Source organism: Mobula birostris, chromosome 2, assembly GCF_030028105.1.
Source record: "Mobula birostris isolate sMobBir1 chromosome 2, sMobBir1.hap1, whole genome shotgun sequence".
NCBI lineage: Eukaryota > Metazoa > Chordata > Chondrichthyes > Myliobatiformes > Myliobatidae > Mobula > Mobula birostris.
The window spans coordinates 199928946-199951973 of NC_092371.1; the positions used below are offsets into that span (position 1 = coordinate 199928946).

Here is a 23028-nt window from a genome sequence, read left to right on the forward strand (position 1 = left end):
TCTTAGATTCTGCCAACAACAGTTGTGTCATCAGCAAATTTATACATGGCCTTTTAGCTGTGCCTAGCCACACAGTCATGACTGTGCGGACTACCAGAGTGAGCGAAGCACACATCCTTGAGGTGTGCTGGTGTTGACTGTCAGCCAGAAGATGTTATTCCTGATCTACACCGACTGTGGTTTCCTGATAAGGAAGTCAAGGACCCAGCTACAGAAGGAGATACAAAGGTCCAGGTTGTACAACTTGTTGATTAGTACTGAGGGTAAAATAGTGTTGAATGCTGAGCTGTAATCAATAAAAAGTAGCATACTGTAGGTATTTCTGTTGTCCAGGTAGTCCAAGGCCAAGTGGAGAGCCAGTGGGATTGCATCTGCTGTAGACCTATTATGGCGGTAGGCAAATTGCAACAGATACAGTTCTTTGCTTAGGCTGCAGTTGATTCAGGCTAGTACCAACCTCTCAAAGCACTTAATCACTGTAGATGAGAGTGCAATTGAGGAATAGTCACTGAGGCAGCTCACTCTGCTCTTCTTGGGCACCGGGTATGATTGGTGCCTTTTTGCAGCAAGTGAGTTGGAAGATGTCTTTGAACACCCCCATCAGTTGGCTGGAACAAGTATTCATGTTCTACCAGGTACACCATTGAGGCCTGATGTTGGCCTGAGCTGCCATAGGGGAGGAGAATCTCTGAGTGTGTGTAAATGCCATTAAAGTGGCAATAGCTGAAAATTCAGCGACTTTAAAATTAAGGTGTAAGTTAATGTTCAGTATGTTCAGCAGAGGTACAAATACACATTGCAGTGGTGGTAGAGATACTACAGAAGGTATACAACCTCTGAAATCCTTAACAAGACCCTCCTAGTGTTCTGTAACACCAGTAGCACATTAACATTCAGTGATGCCTGTTTGTCTGATAACCAATTCTTATTCCATGTCTGCAAATTACCACCCTTAACCATTGACCACGCCAACAACAAACAGCCTTCTGAAAATGCAAGTGCATCATATATTCTGGCACCTCTTCATCTATTCTATTTGTTACATTCTCAAAGAATTCCAGTAAGTTAGTCAAACATGATTTTCGTTTCATAAACCCATGTAACCCAGACTTCAGCATCTGCTCCAGCACTAACTATAGACCACCACGTTAGCAATTCCAGGCTTTCACTCCCTAAGGATCCATATTTGCCATGTTCATGTTCAAATGCCTGTTCATACTTATTTTCTTCAGTTCTTCATTCCTTCATTCTTGCTAGTCTACTAGTTCTCTGGTATTTCTGGCAGGGCTTTTTGTCTTCGTTTGCAAAGACAGACAAAAAGTGGTTGCAAAATTCCTCTGCTATTTCCTTACTCCCCATTATTAATTCTCTTCTGACTCTGTAAGGGATTCACATTTAATAAGAAAATGCTCTATTGCTATTATATTAATATTGTAATTTGCAGAATGCAGAAATTAAAGACATATTGCATGATATATTAAAAAGATTATGGATACAGAATGTACTTACTCTGTTCAAAAGTATATATTTGAGAAACTACTTGTAAACTATATTAGGTCAATAGTATATTTATTCTAAAATGTGAATAACTGTGCCTGGAACATCACAATAAAATAGCATTTCATTCCTGGTTTATCTGCTGTAAGCACATTATAATCAATGCCCAATTGAATGGCGGAGCAGACTCGATGGGCCAAATGGCCTAATTCTGCTCCTAAGTCTTATGGTTAAATTAATTCATACATTGATGACAAACTAAATTAAGTCCTGAGATGCAACCTTCTTGCTAGATAGTGCGTTATATGTCGAGCACAGTAGAAAACAAAGTGTTACGCTGCAACCTTCATTCATGTGACTTCTTTAAAAAAATAACACAAGACAGTTCATTGCTTACCTATAATTGTATTCTCCTTATGTGTATATGCTAACAATTACCAAAACAACAAAAGAATCCTCCTGAAATTGCCATCTTAAATAAACATTTCATTCTCACAAACAATACACAACTCACTAATGTGAAATCAATGGCAAGATATTCTAAATGTTCAAAATGTGAAATAAGGATTGAAGACTGTTAAATTTCAATTTCCTATACACGAGCATAAATATTTCTCACCCTCCGCATGCTACCATAACTGAACAGAGGAGCACTTTCAGTAATAGACTGAGATAACTATGCTGTTCCAAACAGGTCATTCTTACCCTTGGCCATTCGGCTCTATAATGCCCGATAGCTGGGGAAGTGATGAACCCAACTTGATAGACTCCTTGAAGTAACTTATACTTATTCTTTCATACTTCTCTTCTAATATTTGTATACCTGTGCACTTGTAATGCTACTGTGACACTGTAATTTCCCTTGGGATCTACTGAATCTGATACAGCACAAAAAAAACACAAAAGATAAAGCACACAATAACAATAAAACACAATTAATGTAAATATATGATACCTTATATCCATAGATTGATTGTATGTCCATAAAGTGACACTAGACATAAGGCAACTGACAGGAAAAACAAAGTAGAGGTGGGTTGGGCATGCATTAGTTGGTGGAGGTGTTGATCAGCCTTACTGCTTGGGGAAAATATCTGTCTTTTTGAGTCTGATGGTCTTGACATGGATGCTACCAAGTCTGCTCCCTGATGGGAACGGGGCAAACAGTCCATGAGCAGGGTGGGTGAGATCCTTCATGAAGTAACTGGCCCTTTTCCAGCACCTTTCTATACACACATTCTTGATGGTGGGAAGGGTCGTACCAACAGTACCTGTTGTAGAGGCTTCCTGTCTGCTGCAATGCCGTTTCCATTCCATGCAGTGACACAGCATGCAAGGATGATCACTACTGTGTATCTGTAGCATGATATAAGTATGGATGTGCATAGTCCAGCTCTCGTCAGCCTCCTCAGAAAGTAGAGGCATTGGTGAGTTTTCCTGACAGTGCAAAGTAGTTTAATTTCCTTCGGGATAAATGAAGTTTTGCCTCATCTTATCTTAGAGAAGGCTAAAGCATCCATGCCAGGATCACCAGACTGAAAAAAGTTACTTTCCCCAAGCAGTAAGGCTGATCAATGCCTCCACCCACTAACCTGTTCTGCAAGCACTTTATTATATTTCATACTGGGACCATGAGAGGTTGTGTGAGATGTGCCCTCCTAGGAGTCTGAAACTACTGTGCCGCTAATGTAAGGGGGGGGGGGGCTGGGTGTGAGAGCTGTGTGTTCTGCTGAAGTTGATAGCCATCTCCTTTGTCTTGCTGACATTAAGGAAGGAGTTATTTGCCTGGTACTAGGCCTCAAGCTCTTCCATCGCTTCTCTGTAGACCATCTCATCATTCTTGGTAATGAGCCCCATCATCTGATAACGTGATTACTCAGCGTTTGTCTGTGTAGATGTATGTGAGAAAAATGTACAGCTATGAGCTCAGCACAATGCCTTGAGGGGCACCCATGTTGAGGATGATGGGGAGGGTGGAGCAGTTGTGCATCCTGACTCTCTAGAGGCAGCCTGTTGGTTACGAAGTCCAACACCCAATTGCACTGTGGTGTACTTTGACAGAGGAGTCGGAGTTTGTTCACTCAGGTCTGTGGGCAACAGTGTTGAATGCAGAACTGAAATCCAGAGACAGCATTCTGACATAAAGTGTCCTTGTTTTCTAGGTGTGTCAGGGCCAGGTTGGATGCTATGGCATCTCTTGTAGAGCAGATCTATTGGTATGCATATTTGTGAGTGTCCACTGTAGCAGGACTGGAGTTTTTGATATGTGCCATTATCAGCCATTTAAAATACATCATGATGATTGGTGTCAGTGCCACAGGGTGGCAGTCGTTTAGTCTAATAAAAACGATTTTAAAAAACTGAGACATCCAGTACGTAGAAAGAGAAACATAGTCAGCACTTCAGTTTGATTTCACAGAATCTGATGAAACACATCATTGTCACTATTCAGTGCTAAAGGAAAACAATCTGCAATCTATTCATGGTCACTTAATCAGTTGCAAGTATCTTTGTAACTACATAGGCAAATTATTTCAATTACTGAGAGAAAAAAAACAATTTGTTGCAAAGTGCGTGAAAGGCAGATTGAACTCCACAAAGCAAAAGTACTTCTCATGAAGGGATTCAAAGTGGCGTCAAACTTCATGCACCAATACTTGGTCCTTTTCCCAGTCTAATGTCTAATATGTAGGCATTACTTTAGGAGGACTCTTGGCTACAGGTCGCAGGCTTCTTGTCATAATGTGTAGGGTAAGGTCTATCTACTACTTTGTCATGGAGTTGACTCAGTGTTACAACGAAACATAACATAAATGCTGCTCCAAGATCTGAGTATAGGACCTAATGAAGGATGATCTTGCTTCCACAAAATAGCTTCAAATGCAAAGTCTCATGAATAGCAATGTAACAATGACATATCAATAGAATCAAAATCCATACATTTTTAAAGCAATTATCTTGGCAGTTGGAAAAATTTCAGCTCTTGTGTAAAAGCAGACAGAACCTCAACACATTTTTTCCCTTGTATCAAGAAAAATGTCTATTGTATACTTGAGTTCTTAGAACCAGAGTATTATTCACTTCAGTGAACCATCTGCAATGTCACAAGGTCTCTTTGAAGAAAGTGGCAGCCAAACCACTCTGTGTATTTCTGCACCTAAATGAAAGGTTGGATGATCTATTTCAATGAAAGTGGTGCAAAATACATAGAGGAAGTGAAAAAGTAGTTGGCTTAGGTTTTGCTAGAGATAGATAACTTAGAGTATGTTCATAATATTCAGAAGTTTAAGCTGTCCAGGTTGCAGCATAATCGGGGTTGTGTTGGGTGGGTGTAGGGTCTGTGGAGAGGAAGGGATATAGAAATGAGGAGTGTATTAGAAGACCTAATGGATTACACAGATTATTTATTTAACTAAATATACTTGGTGATAATTAAACAGGAAGGACTGAGAAAAGAGAATTACAGTATATGAATTTATTGTTACAGAAGATAGAATCAGAACCAAAGAAGGAAAGAAAGACTGGAGAGAAGCAGAGGAAAAGTTGTCAGACAACATGAGACAGTATTCCTATAAATAGGTACTTTTTATCTTAAAGTTTGGTTGATAATCAATAGAAAACACTACATTATGATTAAGAGGGTCAGACACCCTGAGCCAATAGGCTGGTCCTGGACTTATTTCCATCTGGCATAGTTTGCATCTTGTTGTTTGATTGTTTGTGGTTTTTGTATTGCTATATTTACGCTCTATTCTTGGTTGGTGCAGCTGTAACGAAACCCAATTTCCCTTGGGATCAATAAAGTATATTTATCTATCTATCTATCTATCTAAGAGGCAAGTATGCAGTGAGGTTAAATTCACAATGTCTCTAACTATAAGGTACCATTTTTGTAAAATAATGATAGGACACTATAAATCAGCCAGCAATTCATGGTGGTTTTTTTATATGTAAGCTGTCATGTCCTAGCCACAAATTGCTAGCCTATTTGAAAATTAAGACCATGAGACCATAAGATACAAGAGTAGAATTAGGCCATTCAGCCCATTGAGTCTGCTCTGCCATTCCATCATGGCTGACATTATCCCACTCAACCCCATTCTCCTGTCTTCTCCCTGTAACCTGAATAATCAAGAACCAATCAACCTCCACCTTAAATATACCCAATGAACAGGCCTCCACTACTGTCGGTGGCAATGAATTCCACAGATTCACCACCCTCTGGCTAAAGAAAGTTTTCTTCACCTCTGTTCTAAATGGACGTCCCTCAACTCTGCGGCTGTGCTCTTTGGTCCTAGGCTCCTGCACTATTAGAAACAATCTCTCCATCTCAGCCTTTCAATATTCGATAGGTTTCAATGAGATCCCACCTTGTTCTTCTAAACTCCAGTGAGTACTGGCCCAAAGCCATCAAATGCTTCTCATGTGTGAACCCTTTGATTTCTGGGATCATTCACTTGAACCTCCTCTGCCTTATAAAGCCTCAGCATTACATCCTTGCTTTTATATTCTAGTCCTCTTGAAATGAAAGCTAACATTGTACTTGCCTTCCTTACCACTGACTCAACTTCCAAGTTAACCTTTAGGGAATCCCGCATAAGGACTCCAAGGACCCTTTGCATCTCTGATTTTTGAATTTTCTCCACATTTAGAAAGTAGTCCGTGCTTATGTTCCTTCTGCCAAAGTGCATGACCATGCACTTCCATCTGCCATTCTTGTCCATTCCCCCAATCTGTACAAGTCCTTATACAGACATCCTAATTCTTCAACAATACCTGCCTTTCTACCTATCTTCGTATTGCCCACAAACTTGGCCACAAAGCCATCAAATCCCTCATCCGAATCACTGACACAAAACATGAAAAAAAGTGGTCTAACACCGACCTCTGCAGCACACTCACTAGTCACTGGCGGCAACCAGAGAAGGCTCTCTTTATTCCCACTCTTTGTCTCCTGCCTGTCAGCCAATCCTCGATCCATGCTAATACCTTTCCTGTAATACCATGGGTTCTTGTTAAGCAGCCTCATGCATGGCACTTTGTCAAAGGCCTTCTGAAATTCCAATCAAACAACATCCACTGACTCTATCTATGTTGTCTGTTATTTCCTCAAAAAATTTCAAAAGATTTGTCAAGCAAGGTTTTTCCTTAACCATGCTGACTTTGGCCTATTTTATTATGTGTCTACAAGTACCCAGAAACCTCATCCTTGATAGTGGACTGTAACATTTTTTCAACCACTGAAGTTAGGCTAACTGGCCTATAATTTCCTTTCTTCTGCCTCCATCCCATCTTAAAGAGTGGAGTGACACTTGCAATTTTCCAGTCCTCCAGAACCATTACTAATGCCTTCACACTATGATGAAATAGATGGCTTTGCTTCCAAGTTTGAAGATGATACAAAGATTGGTGGAGGGGCAGGTAGTGTTGAGGAAACAGGTAGGCTGCAGAAGGACTTAGAGATATTAGGAGAATGGGCAAGAAAGTGCCAAATGAAATACAATGTTTGGAAATGCATGGTCATGCACTTTGGTAGTAAAAATAAATGTGCAGACTATTTCCTAAACGAGGACATAAACCAAAAATCTGATAGGTTTTTGATTGGCCACAGCATCAAAGGTTATGGGGTGAAGGCTGGGGAATGGGGCTGAGGTGAAAAAATCAGCCATGATTGAATGGCGGAGCAGACTCAATTGGCCAAATGGCCTATTTCTGCTCCTATATCTTACGGTCTCTTTCAGAACCCTGGGTGTCACCTATCTGGTCTAGGTGACTTATCTACCTTCAGACTTCTTAGTTTCCCAAGCGCCTTCTCCTTGGTAATAGCAATGACACTCACACGTTACTTGCATACTGCTAGTGTCTTCCACAGTGAAGACTAATCCAAATAATTATTAAATTCACCCACCATTTCTTTGTCCCCATTTACTACTTCCCCAGTGTCATTTTCCAGTGGTCTGATATCCACTCTCATCTCTCTTATACTCCTTATATAATGGAAAAAATGTTGTAATCTTTTTATATTATTGGCCAGCTTACTTCATATTTCATTTTTTATCTACTTATGACTTTTTAAGTTGCCTTCTGTTGGTTTTTAGAAGCTCCCCAATCCTCTAGACTTCCACTAATTTTTGTTCTATTTTATGCCTTCTCTTTTGCTTTTATGTTGGCTTTGACCTCGTCAGCCACGGTTGTGTCTTCCTGCCTTCAGAATACTTCTTCATCTTTGGGATGGATCTATCCCACGCCTTCCGAATTGCTGCCAGAAATTCCAGCCATTGCCCATTGCTGTTCTGCTCTCACCCCTGCTAGTATCCCCTTTCAATCAATTTTATCTAGCTCCTCTTTCATGCCCCTGTAATTCTCTTTACTTCACTGTAATACTGTATGCCAACATCAGTGAACTTGAGACCAGATATCCAGAGGCTTTGCTCATTACAGCCGGGGACTTGAATCAGGCCAACCTCAGAAAGGTGCTGCCAAAGTTATACCAACATGTCTCCTGCCCCACTAGAGGCCCGAATATACTTGACCACTGCTACACAGTAGTCAAAGATGCCTACTGTTCTGTCCCACGACCTCACTTCGGAAAATCGGACCATCAGGCCGTACTCCTCCTCCCGGCTTACAAACAGAAACTGAAGCGAGAGGTCACCGTGTCAAAAGTGGTGTCACGTTGGACGGAGGAAACGGATGAGGTCCTCCGTGACTGCCTTGAATCAGTGGACTGGTTAGTATTCAAGGACTCGGCAGCTAACCTCGATGAGTATGCCTCAGCTGTCACAGACTTTATCTGGAAATGCACGGAGGACTGTGTGTCTCGTAAGACGATCCGGGTATTCCCTAACTGGAAACCTTGGATGAATTATGAGGTCAAGTCCCTTTTAAAGGCTAGAGCTGCGGCTTTGAGGTCCGGGGATACCAGTCGCTACACAGAATCCAGACGTGAACTCCGGAAAGCCATTAAGGGCACCAAGAGGCAATATCGAACCAAGTTGGAAGCCCAGCTAACCAGAGAGATGCCAGTAGACTATGGCAGGGTCTAAATGAGATCACTGGGCGCAAAGAAAAGGCTGGGAATATCAATAACTGTGGTGCTTCTCTTCCTGATGAACTTAACGTATTCTACGCAAGATTCCAACAGAAGAGGAGCGTCCCGCTCCCTCTGGATGAACCGAACCTAGTGGCATCGAGATTTATCGTCACTGAGGAGGATGTTAGAAGGGCCTTCCCGAAGATAAATCCAAGGAAGGCGATGGGCCCAGATGGCATCCTGGGATGGGTTCTCTGGGCCTGTGCAAGCGAGCTAGCTGGAGTGTTTGCTGACATCTTCAACTGCTCCTTGCTTCAGTCTAAGACCCCCCTGTGTTTTAAGAAGGCAATGATAATCCTGGTGCCGAAGAAGAGCAAGGTCGCATGCCTGAATGACTATCGACCTGCGGCTCTGACATCAATTGCTATGAAGTGCTTTGAGCGATTGGTTATGGCACACAACAACCACAGCCTACCAGTCAACCTCGACACTTTGCAATTCGCCTACCAGAGCAACAGGTCAATGGCAGATGCCATCTCTCTGGCCCTACATTCCTCCTTAGAACACCTGGAGAATAAAGACACATATGTAAGGCTCCTTTGCATTGACTACAGCTCTGCCTTTAATTAATTAATTAAGGCATCTGTTAGTCTTGCGAGACCATGGATCTGCGCCTGGAAAGTCTTCACTCTCCAGGGCGCAGGCCTGGGCAAGGTTGTATGGAAGACCGGCAGTTGCCCATGCTGCAAGTCTCCCCTCTCCACGATACCGACATTGTCAAAGGGAAGGGCAAGTGCCGATACAGCTTGGCACCAGTGTCGTCACAGAGCACTGTGTGGTTACGTGCCTTGCTCAAGGACACAACACACTGCCTCGGCTGGGGCTTGAACTCACGACCTTCAGGTTGCTAGTCGAATGCCTTAACCACTTGGCCTTTAATACCATCATTCCAAATAAACTGATCCCTAAGCTCCAGAACCTGGGCCTTAGCACTCAGATCTGCAGCTGGATCTTCAGCTTCTTCACAGACAGGACCCAGGCTGTAAAAATAGGGGACAAGCTCTCCTCTACAATCACTCTGAGCACCAGTGCCCCACAAGGCTGTGTACTCAGCCCCCTGCTGTACTCACTGTACACCCAGATTGCGTAGCCAAGTTTCCATCAAACTCAATATTTAAGTTTGCTGATGACACCACAATTGTAGGCCGTATCTCGGGTAATGATGAGTTTGAGTACAGAGAGGAAATTAAGAACCTGGTGGCATGGTGCGAAGACAATAACCTATCCCTCAACGTCAGCAAGACAATGGAATTGGTTGTTGACTTCAGAAGAAGTAGCGGACCGCACGACCTCATTTACATCGGTGGTGCACAAGTGGAACAGGTCAAAAGCTTTAAGTTCCTTGGGGTCAATATCACAAATGACCTGACTTGGTCCAACCAAGCAGAGTCCACTGCCAAGAAGGCCCATCAGCGCCTTTACTTCCTGAGAAAGCTAAAGAAATTTGGCCAGTCCCCTAAAATCCTCACTAAGGGGAGTGAGGAGGAGATGGTGGCGCGAGACAGCCGTGAGAAGTGCAGAGGAACATCTGGAGTAACTTCTGAAATGCCTGCTTCTCTGCTGTTGTTACTGTGCGATCGAGAATCTCCGGAGACAAAGGCCCCAAATCCTCGGCTTTGCCTATTGCCTGTCGCCGGGGCCGGGGTCGAAGCGCACGGCAGAGATGGTGCTTGGTGTTGGGAGGTGTTGGGAGGTGGTTGGAGGCTCGGAGTCTTTCAGACGGACTCGGAGTTGGACTGTGGTCGGATGCTTCCAGGATGCCGCACTGGCAAGTTGGCGGTGCTGGAGGTTTACTGTCTGGGTGAGATGATGGGACTTCCAAGAGACTTTGAGACTTTACTGTGCCATGGTCTGTTCTTATCAAATTACAGTATTGTTTCGCACTGTTGTAACTATATGTTATAATTATGTGGTTTTTGTTAGTTTTTAAGTCGGTTTGTCAAATGTTTTCCTGATATGATTCTGGAAAAACATTTTATCATTTCTTAATGCATGCATTACTAAATGACAATAAAAGGGGACTGCGTGTCCTCATAATCATAATAATAATAATTTTTATAGATGCACTATAGACAGCATTCTTCTCGGGTGCATCACAACCTGGTATGGAAGTTGTCCTGCCCAAGACTGGAAGAAGCTGCAGAAGATCGTGAACACAGCCCAGCACATCAGACAAACCAATCTTCCGTCCTTGGACTCACTTTACACTGCACGCTGTCGGAGCAGTGCTGCCAGGATAATCAAGGACACGACCCACCAAGCCAACACACTTTTTGTCCCTCTTCCCTCCAGGAGTTCTGGTAAATCAGCCCGCAAGGATATTGGTCCTTGCTTCATTGTCGCTGGATCTCAATCATGAAATTCTCTGTCTAGCAGCATCTTCCCCAAAAAGAAATAAGACCAAGGAATTGATTGTGGACTTCAGGAAACAGAAGTCGAGGGAACCCACACCAGTCCTCTTCCAGGGATCAGCAGTGGAAAGGGTGACCTGTTCCAAGTTCCTGGGTGTTAACATCCCTAAAGCTCTTTCCTTGGCCTGAGGTACTGATGTAGTTATGATGACAGCATGCCAGTGGCTATATTTCATTTGGAGTTTGAGGAGATTTTCTTGTCACCACGGACTTTAGCAAATTTTTACAGATAGAGAACATTCTAACAGTTTGCATTACTGTCTAGCATGGAGGGGCCACTACATATGACTGGAAAAAGTTGCAGAGGGCTGTAAATTCAGTCAGATCCACCAGGGGCACTAATCTCACCACCATTGAGGACATCTTCAAAAAGTGATTCTTCAAATAGGCAGCATTCATCGATGAGTACCCCAACCACCCAGGACTTGGACTCTTCTCATCTCGACCATCAGAAAGGAGGTGCAGGAGACTGAAGACACACACTCAAAGTTTTAGGAACAGCTTCTTCCCCTCCACCATCGGATTTTGAACAGACAATGAACCCACAAAAACTTCCTCACAATTTTTGCTCCCTTTTTGCACTACTTGTTTAATTTTTATATGTATTTTTTATTGTAATATATAGTATATTTTATATATTGCACTGTACTGCTGCTGTAAAACAACCAATTTTAGTATGTCATGATAATAAACAGATATTGATTCTGAATGCCTTGGTCCAAGAAGGTGGTTCACTATCATCTATTCCAGGGCAATAAGAGGTGGGCCGTAAACACTTAACTTGCTTATGTCCTATATCTCGTAAAAGGTAAGTAAGATTACAGGTTATGGACTACAAACTTACATTAAACATTGTTTCTTGTTATATACACAGATTTTTCCCAAAGTAAAAATCCATTGGATTTTTTACATTTACAGTCAATATCCACAATCCATAGCATTAAATAGCCACTATCCATTGGGCAGGAGACACAGAAGCCTGAAATTCCACACCATCAGATTCAAGAACTTCAACTTTTCAGTCCTTGAACCATCTCTAATCATTAAAGTTTAGCAACACTAGACCACCTTGCACTAAAATTGACTTTTTTTTGTTTGAATCATGTTTTCTTGTAAAAATTATGCCTAATTTTCACAAGAAGTTTAATTTGTGTTTTTCTTGTGATGCCATTGCACGTAACTTTTTCAATGCATGCGTGCATACATACTTGCAGTTTATGACTATAAACGCAACACTGATTTTGTAAATGTTTTTCCATTCTGGTTTCAGATTATGTAAATATATTTGGACAAAAACACTCCATAAAAACCCAGTACAGGTTATACCCTATTTGCCATTACACTGAAAGTGAAAATTCCACCCACATCCTAGGAATAAAAGGGTCGCTGAGCTTATTAATGCCAACACACATATTGATATACAGGTTACTCACAGTTATCCATACTGAATATCAACTAAGTCAATCTAGAAGAGTAACTCAGTTTCCAATGCATCATGTGGCCTGCTCTTATAAAATAATGAACTTCTCTCAGGATTGCTGCCAGTGCTATGTGACAGAGATGGTAAGAATTGGAGGAGATGGCAGTTGAATGCGTGGCTGAGGAGTTGGTGCAGGGGGCAGGGTTTTAGATTTTTAGATCATTGGGATCTCTCTTCTGGGGAAGGTGGGACCTGTACAGATTGGATGGGTTGCACCTGAACTCGAGGGGGAGCAATATCCTTGCAGGTAGGTTTGCTAGCATGGTTCCAGAGGGTTTAAACTAATTTGCGAGGGGGATGGGACCCAGAACGATAGAGCAGTGAAAGAAGTGCATGTAGTAAAGCCAGATCTAACATACAGAGAGGCTTTGAGGAAAGAGCAGCAGAATAAATGGTGTAAAGACAGTGAGGTAGAAGGGCTGAAATGTGTGTACCTCAATGCAAGGAGCATCAGGAACAAAGGTGATGAACTGAGAGCTTGGATACATACATGGAATTATGATGTAGATGCCATTACAGAGACTTGGCTGGCACCAGGGCAGGAATGGATTCTCAATATTCCTGGATTTCAGTGCTTTAAAAGGGATAGAGAGGGTGGAAAAAGGGGAGGAGGGGTGGCATTACTGGTCAGGGATACTATTACAGCTACAGAAAGGGTGGGTAATGTAGCAGGATCCTCTTTTGAGTCAATATGGGTGGAAGTCAGGAACAGGAAGGGAGCAGTTACTCTATTGGGGGTATTCTATAGGCCCCCTGGTAGCAGCAGAGATACAGAGGAGCAGATTGGGAGGCAGATTTTGGAAAGGTGCAAAAATAACAGGGTTGTTATCATGGGTGACTTTAACTTCCCTAATATTGATTGGCACCTGAGTAGTTCCAAGGGTTTAGATGGGGCAGAGTTTGTTAAGTGTGTCCAGGATGGATTCCTGTCACAGTATGTGGACAGGCCGACCAGGGGGAATGCCATACTAGATCTAGTACTAGGTAATGAACCGGGTCAGGTCACAGATCTCTCAGTGGGTGAGCATCTGGGGGACAGTGACCACCACTTCCTGGCCTTTATAATTATCATGGAAAAGGATAGATTCAAAGAGGACAGGAAAATTTTTAATTGGGGAAAGGCAAATTATGAGGCTATAAGGCTAGAACTTGCGGGTGTGAATTAGGATGATGTTTTTGCAGGGAAATGTATTATGGACATGTGGTCGATGTTTAGAGATCTCTTGCAGGATGTTAGGGATAAATTTGTCCCGGTGAGGAAGATAAAGAATGGTAGGGTGAAGGAACCATGGGTGACAAGTGAGGTGGAAAATCTATTCAGGAGGAAGAAGGCAGCATACATGAGGTTTAGGAAGCAAGGATCAGATGGGTCTATTGAGGAATATAGGGAAGCAAGAAAGGAGCTTAAGAAGGGGCTGAGAAGAGCAAGAAGGGGGCATGAGAAGGCCTTGGCGAGTAGGGTAAAGGAAAACCCCAAGACATTCTTCAATTATGTGAAGAAAAAAAGGATAACAGGAGTGAAGGTAGGACTGATTAGAGATAAAGGTGGGAAGATGTGCCTGGAGGCTATGGAAGTGAGCGAGGTCCTCAATGAATACTTCTCTTCAGTATTCACCAATGAGAGGGAACTTGATGATGGTGAGGACAATATGAGTGAGGTTGATGTTCTGGAGCATGTTGATATTAAGGGAGAGGAGGTGTTGGAGTTGTTAAAATACATTAGGACGGATAAGTCCTCGGGGCCTGATGGAATATTCCCCAGGCTGCTCCACGAGGTGAGAGAAGAGATTGCTGAGCCTCTGGCTAGGATCTTTATGTCGTCGTTGTCGACGGGAATGGTACCGGAGGATTGGAGGGAGGCGAATGTTGTTCCCTTGTTCATAAAAGGTAGTAGGGCTTGTCCGGGTAATTATAGACCGGTGAGCCTTACATCTGTGGTGGGGAAGCTGTTAGAAAAGATTCTTAGAGATAGGATCTATAGGCATTTAAAGAATCATGGTCTGATCAGGGACAGTCAGCATGGCTTTGTGAAGGGCAGATCATGTCTAACAAGCCTGATAGAGTTCTTTGAGGAGGTGACCAGGCATATAGATGACAGTAGTGCAGTGGATGTGTTCTATATGGATTTTAGTAAGGCATTTGACAAGGTTCCACATGGTAGGCTTATTCAGAAAGTTAGAAGGCATGGAATCCAGGGAAGTTTGCCAGGTGGATTCAGAATTGGCTTGCCTGCAGAAGGCAGAGGGTGGTGGTGGAGGGAGGACATTCAGATTGGAGGATTGTGACTAGTGGTGTCCCACAAGGATCTGTTCTGGGACCTCTACTTTTCGTGATTTTTTATTAACGACCTGGATGTGGGGGTAGAAGGGTGGGTTGGCAAGTTTGCAGACGACACAAAGGTTGGTGGTGTTGTAGATAGTGTAGAGGATTGTCAAAGATTGCAGAGAGACATTGATAGGATGCAGAAGGGGGCTGAGAAGTGGCAGATGGAGTTCAACCCAGAGAAGTGTGAGGTGGTACACTTTGGAAGGACAAACTCCAAGGCAGAGTACAAAGTAAATGGCAGGATACTTGGTAGTGTGGAGGAGCAGAGGGATCTGGGGGTACATGTCCACAGATCCCTGAAAGTTGCCTCACAGTTGGATAGGGTAGTTAAGAAAGCTTATGGGGTGTTAGCTTTCATAGGTCAAGGGATAGAGTTTAAGGGTGGCGATGTAATGATGCAGCTCTATAAAACTCTGGTTAGGCCACACTTGGAATACTGTGTCCAGTTCTGGTCACCTCACTATAGGAAGGATGTGGAAGCATTGGAAAGGGTACAGAGGAGATTTACCAGGATGCTGCCTGGTTTAGAAAGTATGCATTATAATCAGAGATTAAGGGAGCTAGGGCTTTACTCTTTGGAGAGAAGGGGGATGAGAGGAGACATGATAGAGGTGTACAAGATAATAAGAGGAATAGATAGAGTGGATAGCCAGCGCCTCTTCCCCAGGGCACCACTGCTCAATACAAGAGGACATGGCTTTAAGGTAAGGGGTGGGAAGTTCAAGGGGGATATTAGAGGAAGGTTTTTTACTCAGAGAGTGGCTGGTGTGTGGAATGCACTGCCTGAGTCAGTGGTGGAGGCAGATACACTAGTGAAGTTTAAGAGACTACTAGACAGGTATATGGAGGAATTTAAGGTGGGGTGTTACATGGGAGGCAGGGTTTGAGGGTCGGCACAACATTGTGGGCCGAAGGGCCTGTGCTGTGCTGTACTATTCTATGTTCTATGTTTTCTGCTCAGGCTTTAAGCAATAAAAGAGCAAAGAATCTAATAGAAGACAGGAAAAACTTAATATTAATATCAAAGGAACTGTTGTCATATTTGACTCCCATTACAGTTGAATTTTGGTGATAATTCTAAAAGGAACTTGTGGATTGCCTATATGTAGTAAAGTTATTCTGACATAGATTAATGTTTGTAGAAAATCTCTGTGCAGCATTTCCCCAGTATTTATTAAAACAATTTAAAATAGTTGGAGTCATGCACTTTAAAAATATACACATATACCTTACTTTAACAAATTTGTGTAAAAGCAGAAAAGATGCTGGAGAGAGTTATTTGATAACCCCACTCCCAAAATGTAATTCTTATATATATTTTAGATGTGTGACTAGCTGGATCTTCTAGATAATTTGACAGTTTCCAATTTAATAGCAATTGTTATAAATTCATAGAATGTAAGGTTCTTTTAAAGCACTGCCCAATTCAATTCCAACAACAGTTTTACCCCACTATTCTGCAAAATAATTTGCTTTCAAGTTGACCATTCAAAAATCCATTGGAGTCGAATTTCACCACCCTTGTAAGAGCTTCCAGATCTTAAAAGCAACTGCATGAAAAAGAAAGAATCTATGAGCCAACCTATTTTCCCTAGAAGAAAGGTTTGCTTGAAGAGTATCAACAATTCTCATAATTTCAAAAACCTCTTTAATCCTTTGAAGAAATTACAAGCAGCACAGACAAAGGAGAATTGGTGGATGTTGTGTACTTGGATTTTCAGAAGGCCTTTGGCAAGGTGCCACACATGAGTCTACTTAACAGTTAAGAGCCCATGGTACTACAGGAAAAATACGAGCATGGATAAAGCAGTGGCTGATTGAAAGGAGGCAGCGAGTGGAAATAAAGTGAGCCTCTTCTGGTTGGTGCCAGTGACTAGTGGTGTTCTACAGGGGTCTGTGTTGGGACTGCTTCTTTTTACGTTGTATGTCAATGACTTGGATGATGGAATTCAGGCTTTCTTGCAAAGTTTGTGGATGATACAAAGACAGTTGGAAGGGCCAGTAGTTTTGAGGAAGTAGAGAGGCTACAGGACTAACAAGTTAGAACAACAGACAAAGAAGTGGATGATGGAATAGTGTTTGGTCATGCACTTCAGTAGAAGAAATTAAAGGGTTTACTATTTTCTAAATGGAGAGAAAATTCAAACATTTAATGTGCAAAGGGACTTTGAAACCCTTGTGCAGAATTCCCTAAGGATTAGTTATCAGGTTGAGGCAGTGGTGAGGAAAGCAAATGCGAATTTGGCATTCATTTTAAAAGGGCTAGAATATAAAGGCAAGGGTATAATATTGAGAGTATCGTGAGCAGTTTTGGGCCCCTTATCTAAGAAAGGATGTGCTGACATTGGAGAGGATTCAAAGGATGTTCACGAAAATAATTCTGGGATTGAAAGGCTTGTCACATCAAGGCCATTTGATGGCTCTGGGCCTGTACTCACTGGAATTCAGAAGAATGAGGGGTGACATAATTGAAACCTATCTGAATGTTTCAATGCCTTGAGGATATTTCCTATGGTGAGAGATTCTAAGATAAGAGAGCACAGATTCAGAAAAGAGGGTGTCCATTTAGAATGGAGATGAGGAGAGTGGTGAATCTGTGGAATTTATGCCCAGGTGGCTGTGGAGGCCAAGTCTTTATGTATATTTAAGGCAGAACTTGACAGATTCTTGATGAGTTAGGGCATTAAGGAATACAGGAAGAAGTCAGGAGATTGGAGCTGAGGGGGAAAATGGATCAGCCATGATGAAATGGTGGAGCAGGCTCGATGGGCCAAATGGCCTAATTCTGCTCTGACGTCTTATGGTTCTCTAGTTCTAAGCCTCAGATGGACCCTTTCCAAGACCATTATGTCAACACTGTACACTAGCTGAGGCCTGACCATGAATTCGTACGTTTAGCATACTATTTTAATCAATATCCCCATTTACAACCCTAATCCACTACATTTTCTTAACTGCCTAACTAACTTGGCCTCTTTTCTTCAAAGGTTTATGCACATGCACCAGTAAGTAACTCCTGACTGAGAACAGGAGAGGCTGCAGATGTACTCTGCAGCAAACTGCTAGAGAAACTCCAGCAACTGTGGAGGCAGAGGTGTTTCAGGTCAAATTCCACTATCAGGACTGCTCTTGATTTCCAGCAACCAACATCCCACTCCATTTCCAAATATCAAAATAAAAGCTTTTCATTCCAGCTGTTTTTTCTGCTGTTCGTTTTAAACATATGACTCTGACTTAAATACAATAAAACTCTGATAACCTATTATCCAATTGTTTTGAATCTGAATAGTTTGTACCTGATTCACTGGGGCTTGATTCTTGTGCTCCCTTAACATACTAGGGTCCTGGTTCGTGTTCTCTATTTAATACACCGGGGCCCTTATTCCTGCTTTCCCTTGAAACTCACCAGGACTCCATTTCCAGTGTTCCTTTAAATTTCCAGGTTTGCGGAGAATTTAGAATACTTGTAGGTAAATCTCAAATCATAACGAAATGAAGTGTGTTGGTATATGTGTGGGTTAACATTCAATAATCTGGAGAAGCTGCTCACGTAGCAATACCAAAGACCCATATGTGCTAGCTTAATTGAGTTTTACTGTAATTTACATTTGCATGTGTCTCCTATGTATATATCAGGCCATATCAATAGGGAGTGAAGGATCTGAAACAAGATTTAAAAATTTTAAAACCAAGGTATTCCATAACCAAAAAACAAAGCGGTGATAGTGAATGGGACTTGGTGCAAAGTAATACAAATTATTCACGTGACGTAGCCATTCAACTGATGCAGACTGGGTGAGGGGGGTGGGAGAGATCACTTTGTCGAGCACCTCCACAACAAAAAGGAGGATCTCCTAGTGGCTACCCTTTTCAGTTTAACTTTCCATCCCACTCTAAAATGTTTGTCTATGGCAGCCTCTAGCGTCACGATGAGCCATACTCAGGTTGGAGGAAAGGCAGATATTCTGTTTAGACATGAACATTGATTCCTCTAACTCAATTCTGCCTTAACAGAATTCATTAAAAAAAACACAAAATTATTATTTTTTTAAACTCACATTCCTTGATGCACTTGCAGATTATGTGGCAATGTGTTAAGGAAATTTGGTATAAAACCCTTTTCTGGGAACCCCCAGCTCCTCAAAATAATGTTCTTAAATAACCTACGTAAAAATTTATGTATGTTGTAGAGCACAATGGATGCAAAGGTGAGGGGCTCAGTGGTATCCATAGTTCTGTTATATCTGTCTGAGGCAATGGACGTGTAATAGCTCCAGATCTCAACAGAGTTTCACTCAGTTCAATTTGGTTTGTTATAGAAAGAATAAATTAAATGATATGACTTCCAAAATTTAAAATAGTTGAAGAAGGCAAGAAATTATTTCATCCATCACTTTCCGCTTCATTATAGTTTTCTAAAATTGTATTTGTTCTCTCAGAGCAACACATAAAAAATGCTGGAGGATCTCAACAGGCCAGGGAGCAACTATGGAGAAGAGTAAACAGTAGACGTTTTGGGCTGAGACCCTTCTTCAGGACTTGTAATTTCAGGCCAGCTTCCCACCCACCCCATTTACCTTTCCACATGATTGAGATTTCCAGATGCACCAATACCGCCAAGAGTGTAAATTTTCCCATCATACACTAGGCTATTATGTCGACACCTCGGCACAGTCATTCGTGAAACCAGGTTCCAGTTATCCAGGAGGGACATGTAACACCAAACATCAGCAAGGGTGACACCGGACTCCATACCACCTGGGATGATGAGGGCAGAGAAAGGAAAAATTAAAGATATCTTGTCACACCAGGAAAATGAAAATGCATATTCGAATGATATAAACTTCATAGAACATAAAACAGTACAGGCCAAGAATAAGTCATTTGGTTCACGATGTTGTACCAAACTAATTAACTAGTAATTAAATTACTAACTAAACTAAAGCCTTCTGCCTTCACAAATTCCATATTCCTCTATTCCTTGCTCTCATGTGTCGAAGAACCTCTTGAACGTATCTGTTATATTTGCTTGTACCACCACTCTGTATAAAGAAAACTTGCCCCAGACATCTCCTTTGAACTAATCCCCTTTCACATCAGATGAATTTGCCCTGGAATTTGACATTTCAACCCAGGGAAAAAGATACTGGCTCTTTATCTATGCCTCTTTCTTTATAAGCCTGATCTCCCTTTAGCTTCCACTGCTCCACACAAAACAACTCAAGTATGTTCAACGTCTTCTAGAATACATGATCTCTAACACAGACCACAAGAATCCTCAGAAACTTTTTCTGCACCCTCTCCAAAGCTTCTACATGCTTCCTATAATGAGGCAACTAGAACTGAATGAAAGAACTTCAAATGTGGCCTAACTATCTCTTCAACTCAGTGCTCAACTAATAAAGGCTAGCATACCATACACTTTCTTTACCATCTTATCAAGCAGTGCAGCCACTTTCAAGGAGCTATGCAGTCGATCCCCACGATGTCTCTGTACATTAACACGGTAATGAATCTTTCTATTAACAGCATACTGTCCCTTTACATAAGTGCAACACCTCATATTTGGGCAGATAGTACTCTATCTGCCATTTCTCTGCCCAAATCTGCAAATGCTCTCTGTCCTGCTGCATCTTTTGGCAATCTTCTGCACCATCCATCTTTGTGCTGTCTGCAAACTTTCTAGCCACCATTTACATTTTTATCCATGTCATATAAACAGCAGAGGTCCCAGTATGGATCCCAGCAGAACACCACTAGTCACAGACATCCAGTCAGAATAAGTTCCATTAACCACTAATCTGTCTTCTATGGGCAAGCTAATTTTGAATCTGATGTACCTTAACCTTCTGGATTAGGTTATCTTGAGGGACCTCATCAAATGCCCTCCTAAAAGCATCCATAACTCTGCCTTTATCAATCACCTTTGCCACTTCCGTGAAAAACTCAATCAAGTTAGTAAGGCATGCTGACTGTCTCTAACTTAGGTCATGGTTTTCCAAATACTCATAAATCCTATCCCTAATAATCCTCTCCAGTAGTTTCCACAGTGATGTAAAACTCACCAGTTGATAATTTTCAGGATGACTCTTACTTCCCCTCTTGAATAATGGAACAACATTAGCTACTTGCCAGTCCTCCAAGACCTTGCCTGTGGTTAGAAAGGTCACGGAGATCTTGGTCAAGGCCCAAAGAAATCTCCTGTCTTGCCTCTCTCAACAATCTCGGAGATATCCCAACTGGACTTGGGCACTTATCCACGATACTGTTCTTTAGCAGACCCAGCACTACCTCTTCCTCTATCTCAAAATGCCCTACGTATTTGCATGCTGCACACTGATCTCATGATCCTTTATGTCCTTCTGTTTGGTAAATATTGATGCATAGTATTTACTTAGGACCTCTCCCACGTCCTTGCCTCCAAACTCATGTCTGCTTCTTTACCCTTGACTGGTCCTACTCTCTCTCCAGTTATCCTCCTGCTCTTGTTGTGTGTATAGAACAGCTTAGAATTCTTGTTAATCATACCTGGCAAGGATTTTTCATGGTCTCTTCTAACTCCCTTAATGTCCTTCTTGAGTTCTTTTCCAGCTTATTTATAACCCACAGGGCTTCATTGGATTATATCACACATATTCATTGGATTGAAACACACATATGCTTCATTTTGTTTCTTGATTAAATTCACCACCTGCCTTGACATCCAAAGTTCTCTTACCTTGCCTTTCATATCCTTTCTTTTTACTGGAAAATATCCTGCCTGCACTCTGTGCACTTGGTCTGTAAACACCATCCATGCCTTACCCCAATTAACTCTCCCTAGTTCCTGCCTTATATGCTTATAATTTGTTCTGTTCCAGTTTAATCATTGCTGTAAGGTCCATGCTTATCTATTGGTTTCTTAAAGCTTAAATAGCTGTGAGCACTGTTCCTTAACTGTTCTCCTAATGAATGGTCAGTTCCTGGCCAGGCTCATTGCACAATACCAAGTCCAGTAAAGCCCCTCCTCTTCTTGCACTATCCATATACTGATTTAAGAAATGCATCTGGATGCACCTCATACATTTTGCACCATCTAAATCTCTTGCAATAAAGACAAAAGTATAACAGCTTAAACGTGATGCCCACTGCATGAAAAGCTGGTTGAATATCTTAAGCTGGGGTGAAGCAAGTTAGATTTAGAAACACATTTTAAATATGGTTATTCAGTATGGTGACTGGTTCAAATTCTTGCTTTATTAAATATTCATTTTCTAATAAACAACTATGAGTCACCATGTAATTTAATAATATTGCACATTTAATTTACAATGCATTTGCAGTTGTGCATCTTTTGTTTTGACAGGGCAAGAGTGCCAATGATTAACAGGCTCAAGAAAGAGAACCATTGCATATCTTTCCCACAAATGAAATCAATGGAATGTGTATTGGTGTCATGACTACATGAGCAATTAAAGTCTGCTGAAGCATGCCAATGGATCCTGCTCTGAAGTGATAACGGCTCTCAAAAGCATTGAATGCAATAAAAATTAAGTATTTGCATGGGATATGATTGACTTTAACCTTATTATCCTTTGACTTCAGAGCCTTAGCCACAATTTGAAATATAGATCTGAACTACCTGCTGTGAATATAAATAACGGAAGTATGATCATGTGTTAAACTTTATCATTAACCCTGAGAACAGTAATACTCAATCCATTCTGAGAAAACTACACATTTTTAGAAGCAGAAATGATAATAGCTGTAATAGAAATGATAGCTTGGCTGTTTGGAAGTGGGCAACATTGACAAACGTGCTTCCATTCATTGTAGGCCTGTGAAAAAAATGAATCAATCACGAGGGGCTGAAAGGCCTATTGCTTTCATTCCTTACGTACTTATGGTCATATACAGTGGACAGGGAAAGGGTAACAGGAAATTCTTTCCCTGATGGGATTCATGGACATTGCATTTTATTTAACAATGCAGCAGCAACCTAATGCAGAGGTAAGGCTCGAGAAGGGTAGTCAGTCAGCTCTGCCAAATTCCCTTCTCACGTATCTTTTACCCTCAATTTCTAAGTAGTATTTCTGTGTAAATTAAAAGAGAAAGCTGTAGTGGATGGTATGAATTCCACAGCACAGAATGCAAGTAGTTTTGTGATATTAAAAATGAATTTATCCGAAGGACTTCACATCAAATAATTACCTTTTGGAGTTTTTTTGCTTCTATTACAGAAA

General features: G+C 41.7%; 1 protein-coding gene across 11 annotated transcripts in view; it reads right to left on the bottom strand.

Moving 5' to 3' along the window:
• Positions 1-23028, bottom strand: part of LOC140194009 (kelch-like protein 29) — a 483953-nt gene that overhangs the window by 41571 nt on the left and 419354 nt on the right. For all 11 annotated transcript variants that reach the window (XR_011885023.1, XM_072251316.1, XM_072251314.1 and 8 more), the window contains one exon: positions 19384-19564. Coding sequence is in view for 10 of the 11 variants with exons in the window: in XM_072251316.1 (XP_072107417.1) it covers positions 19384-19564 (181 nt within the window). In the remaining variant the exon portion in view is untranslated. The remainder of the gene's footprint in view (positions 1-19383; positions 19565-23028) is intronic.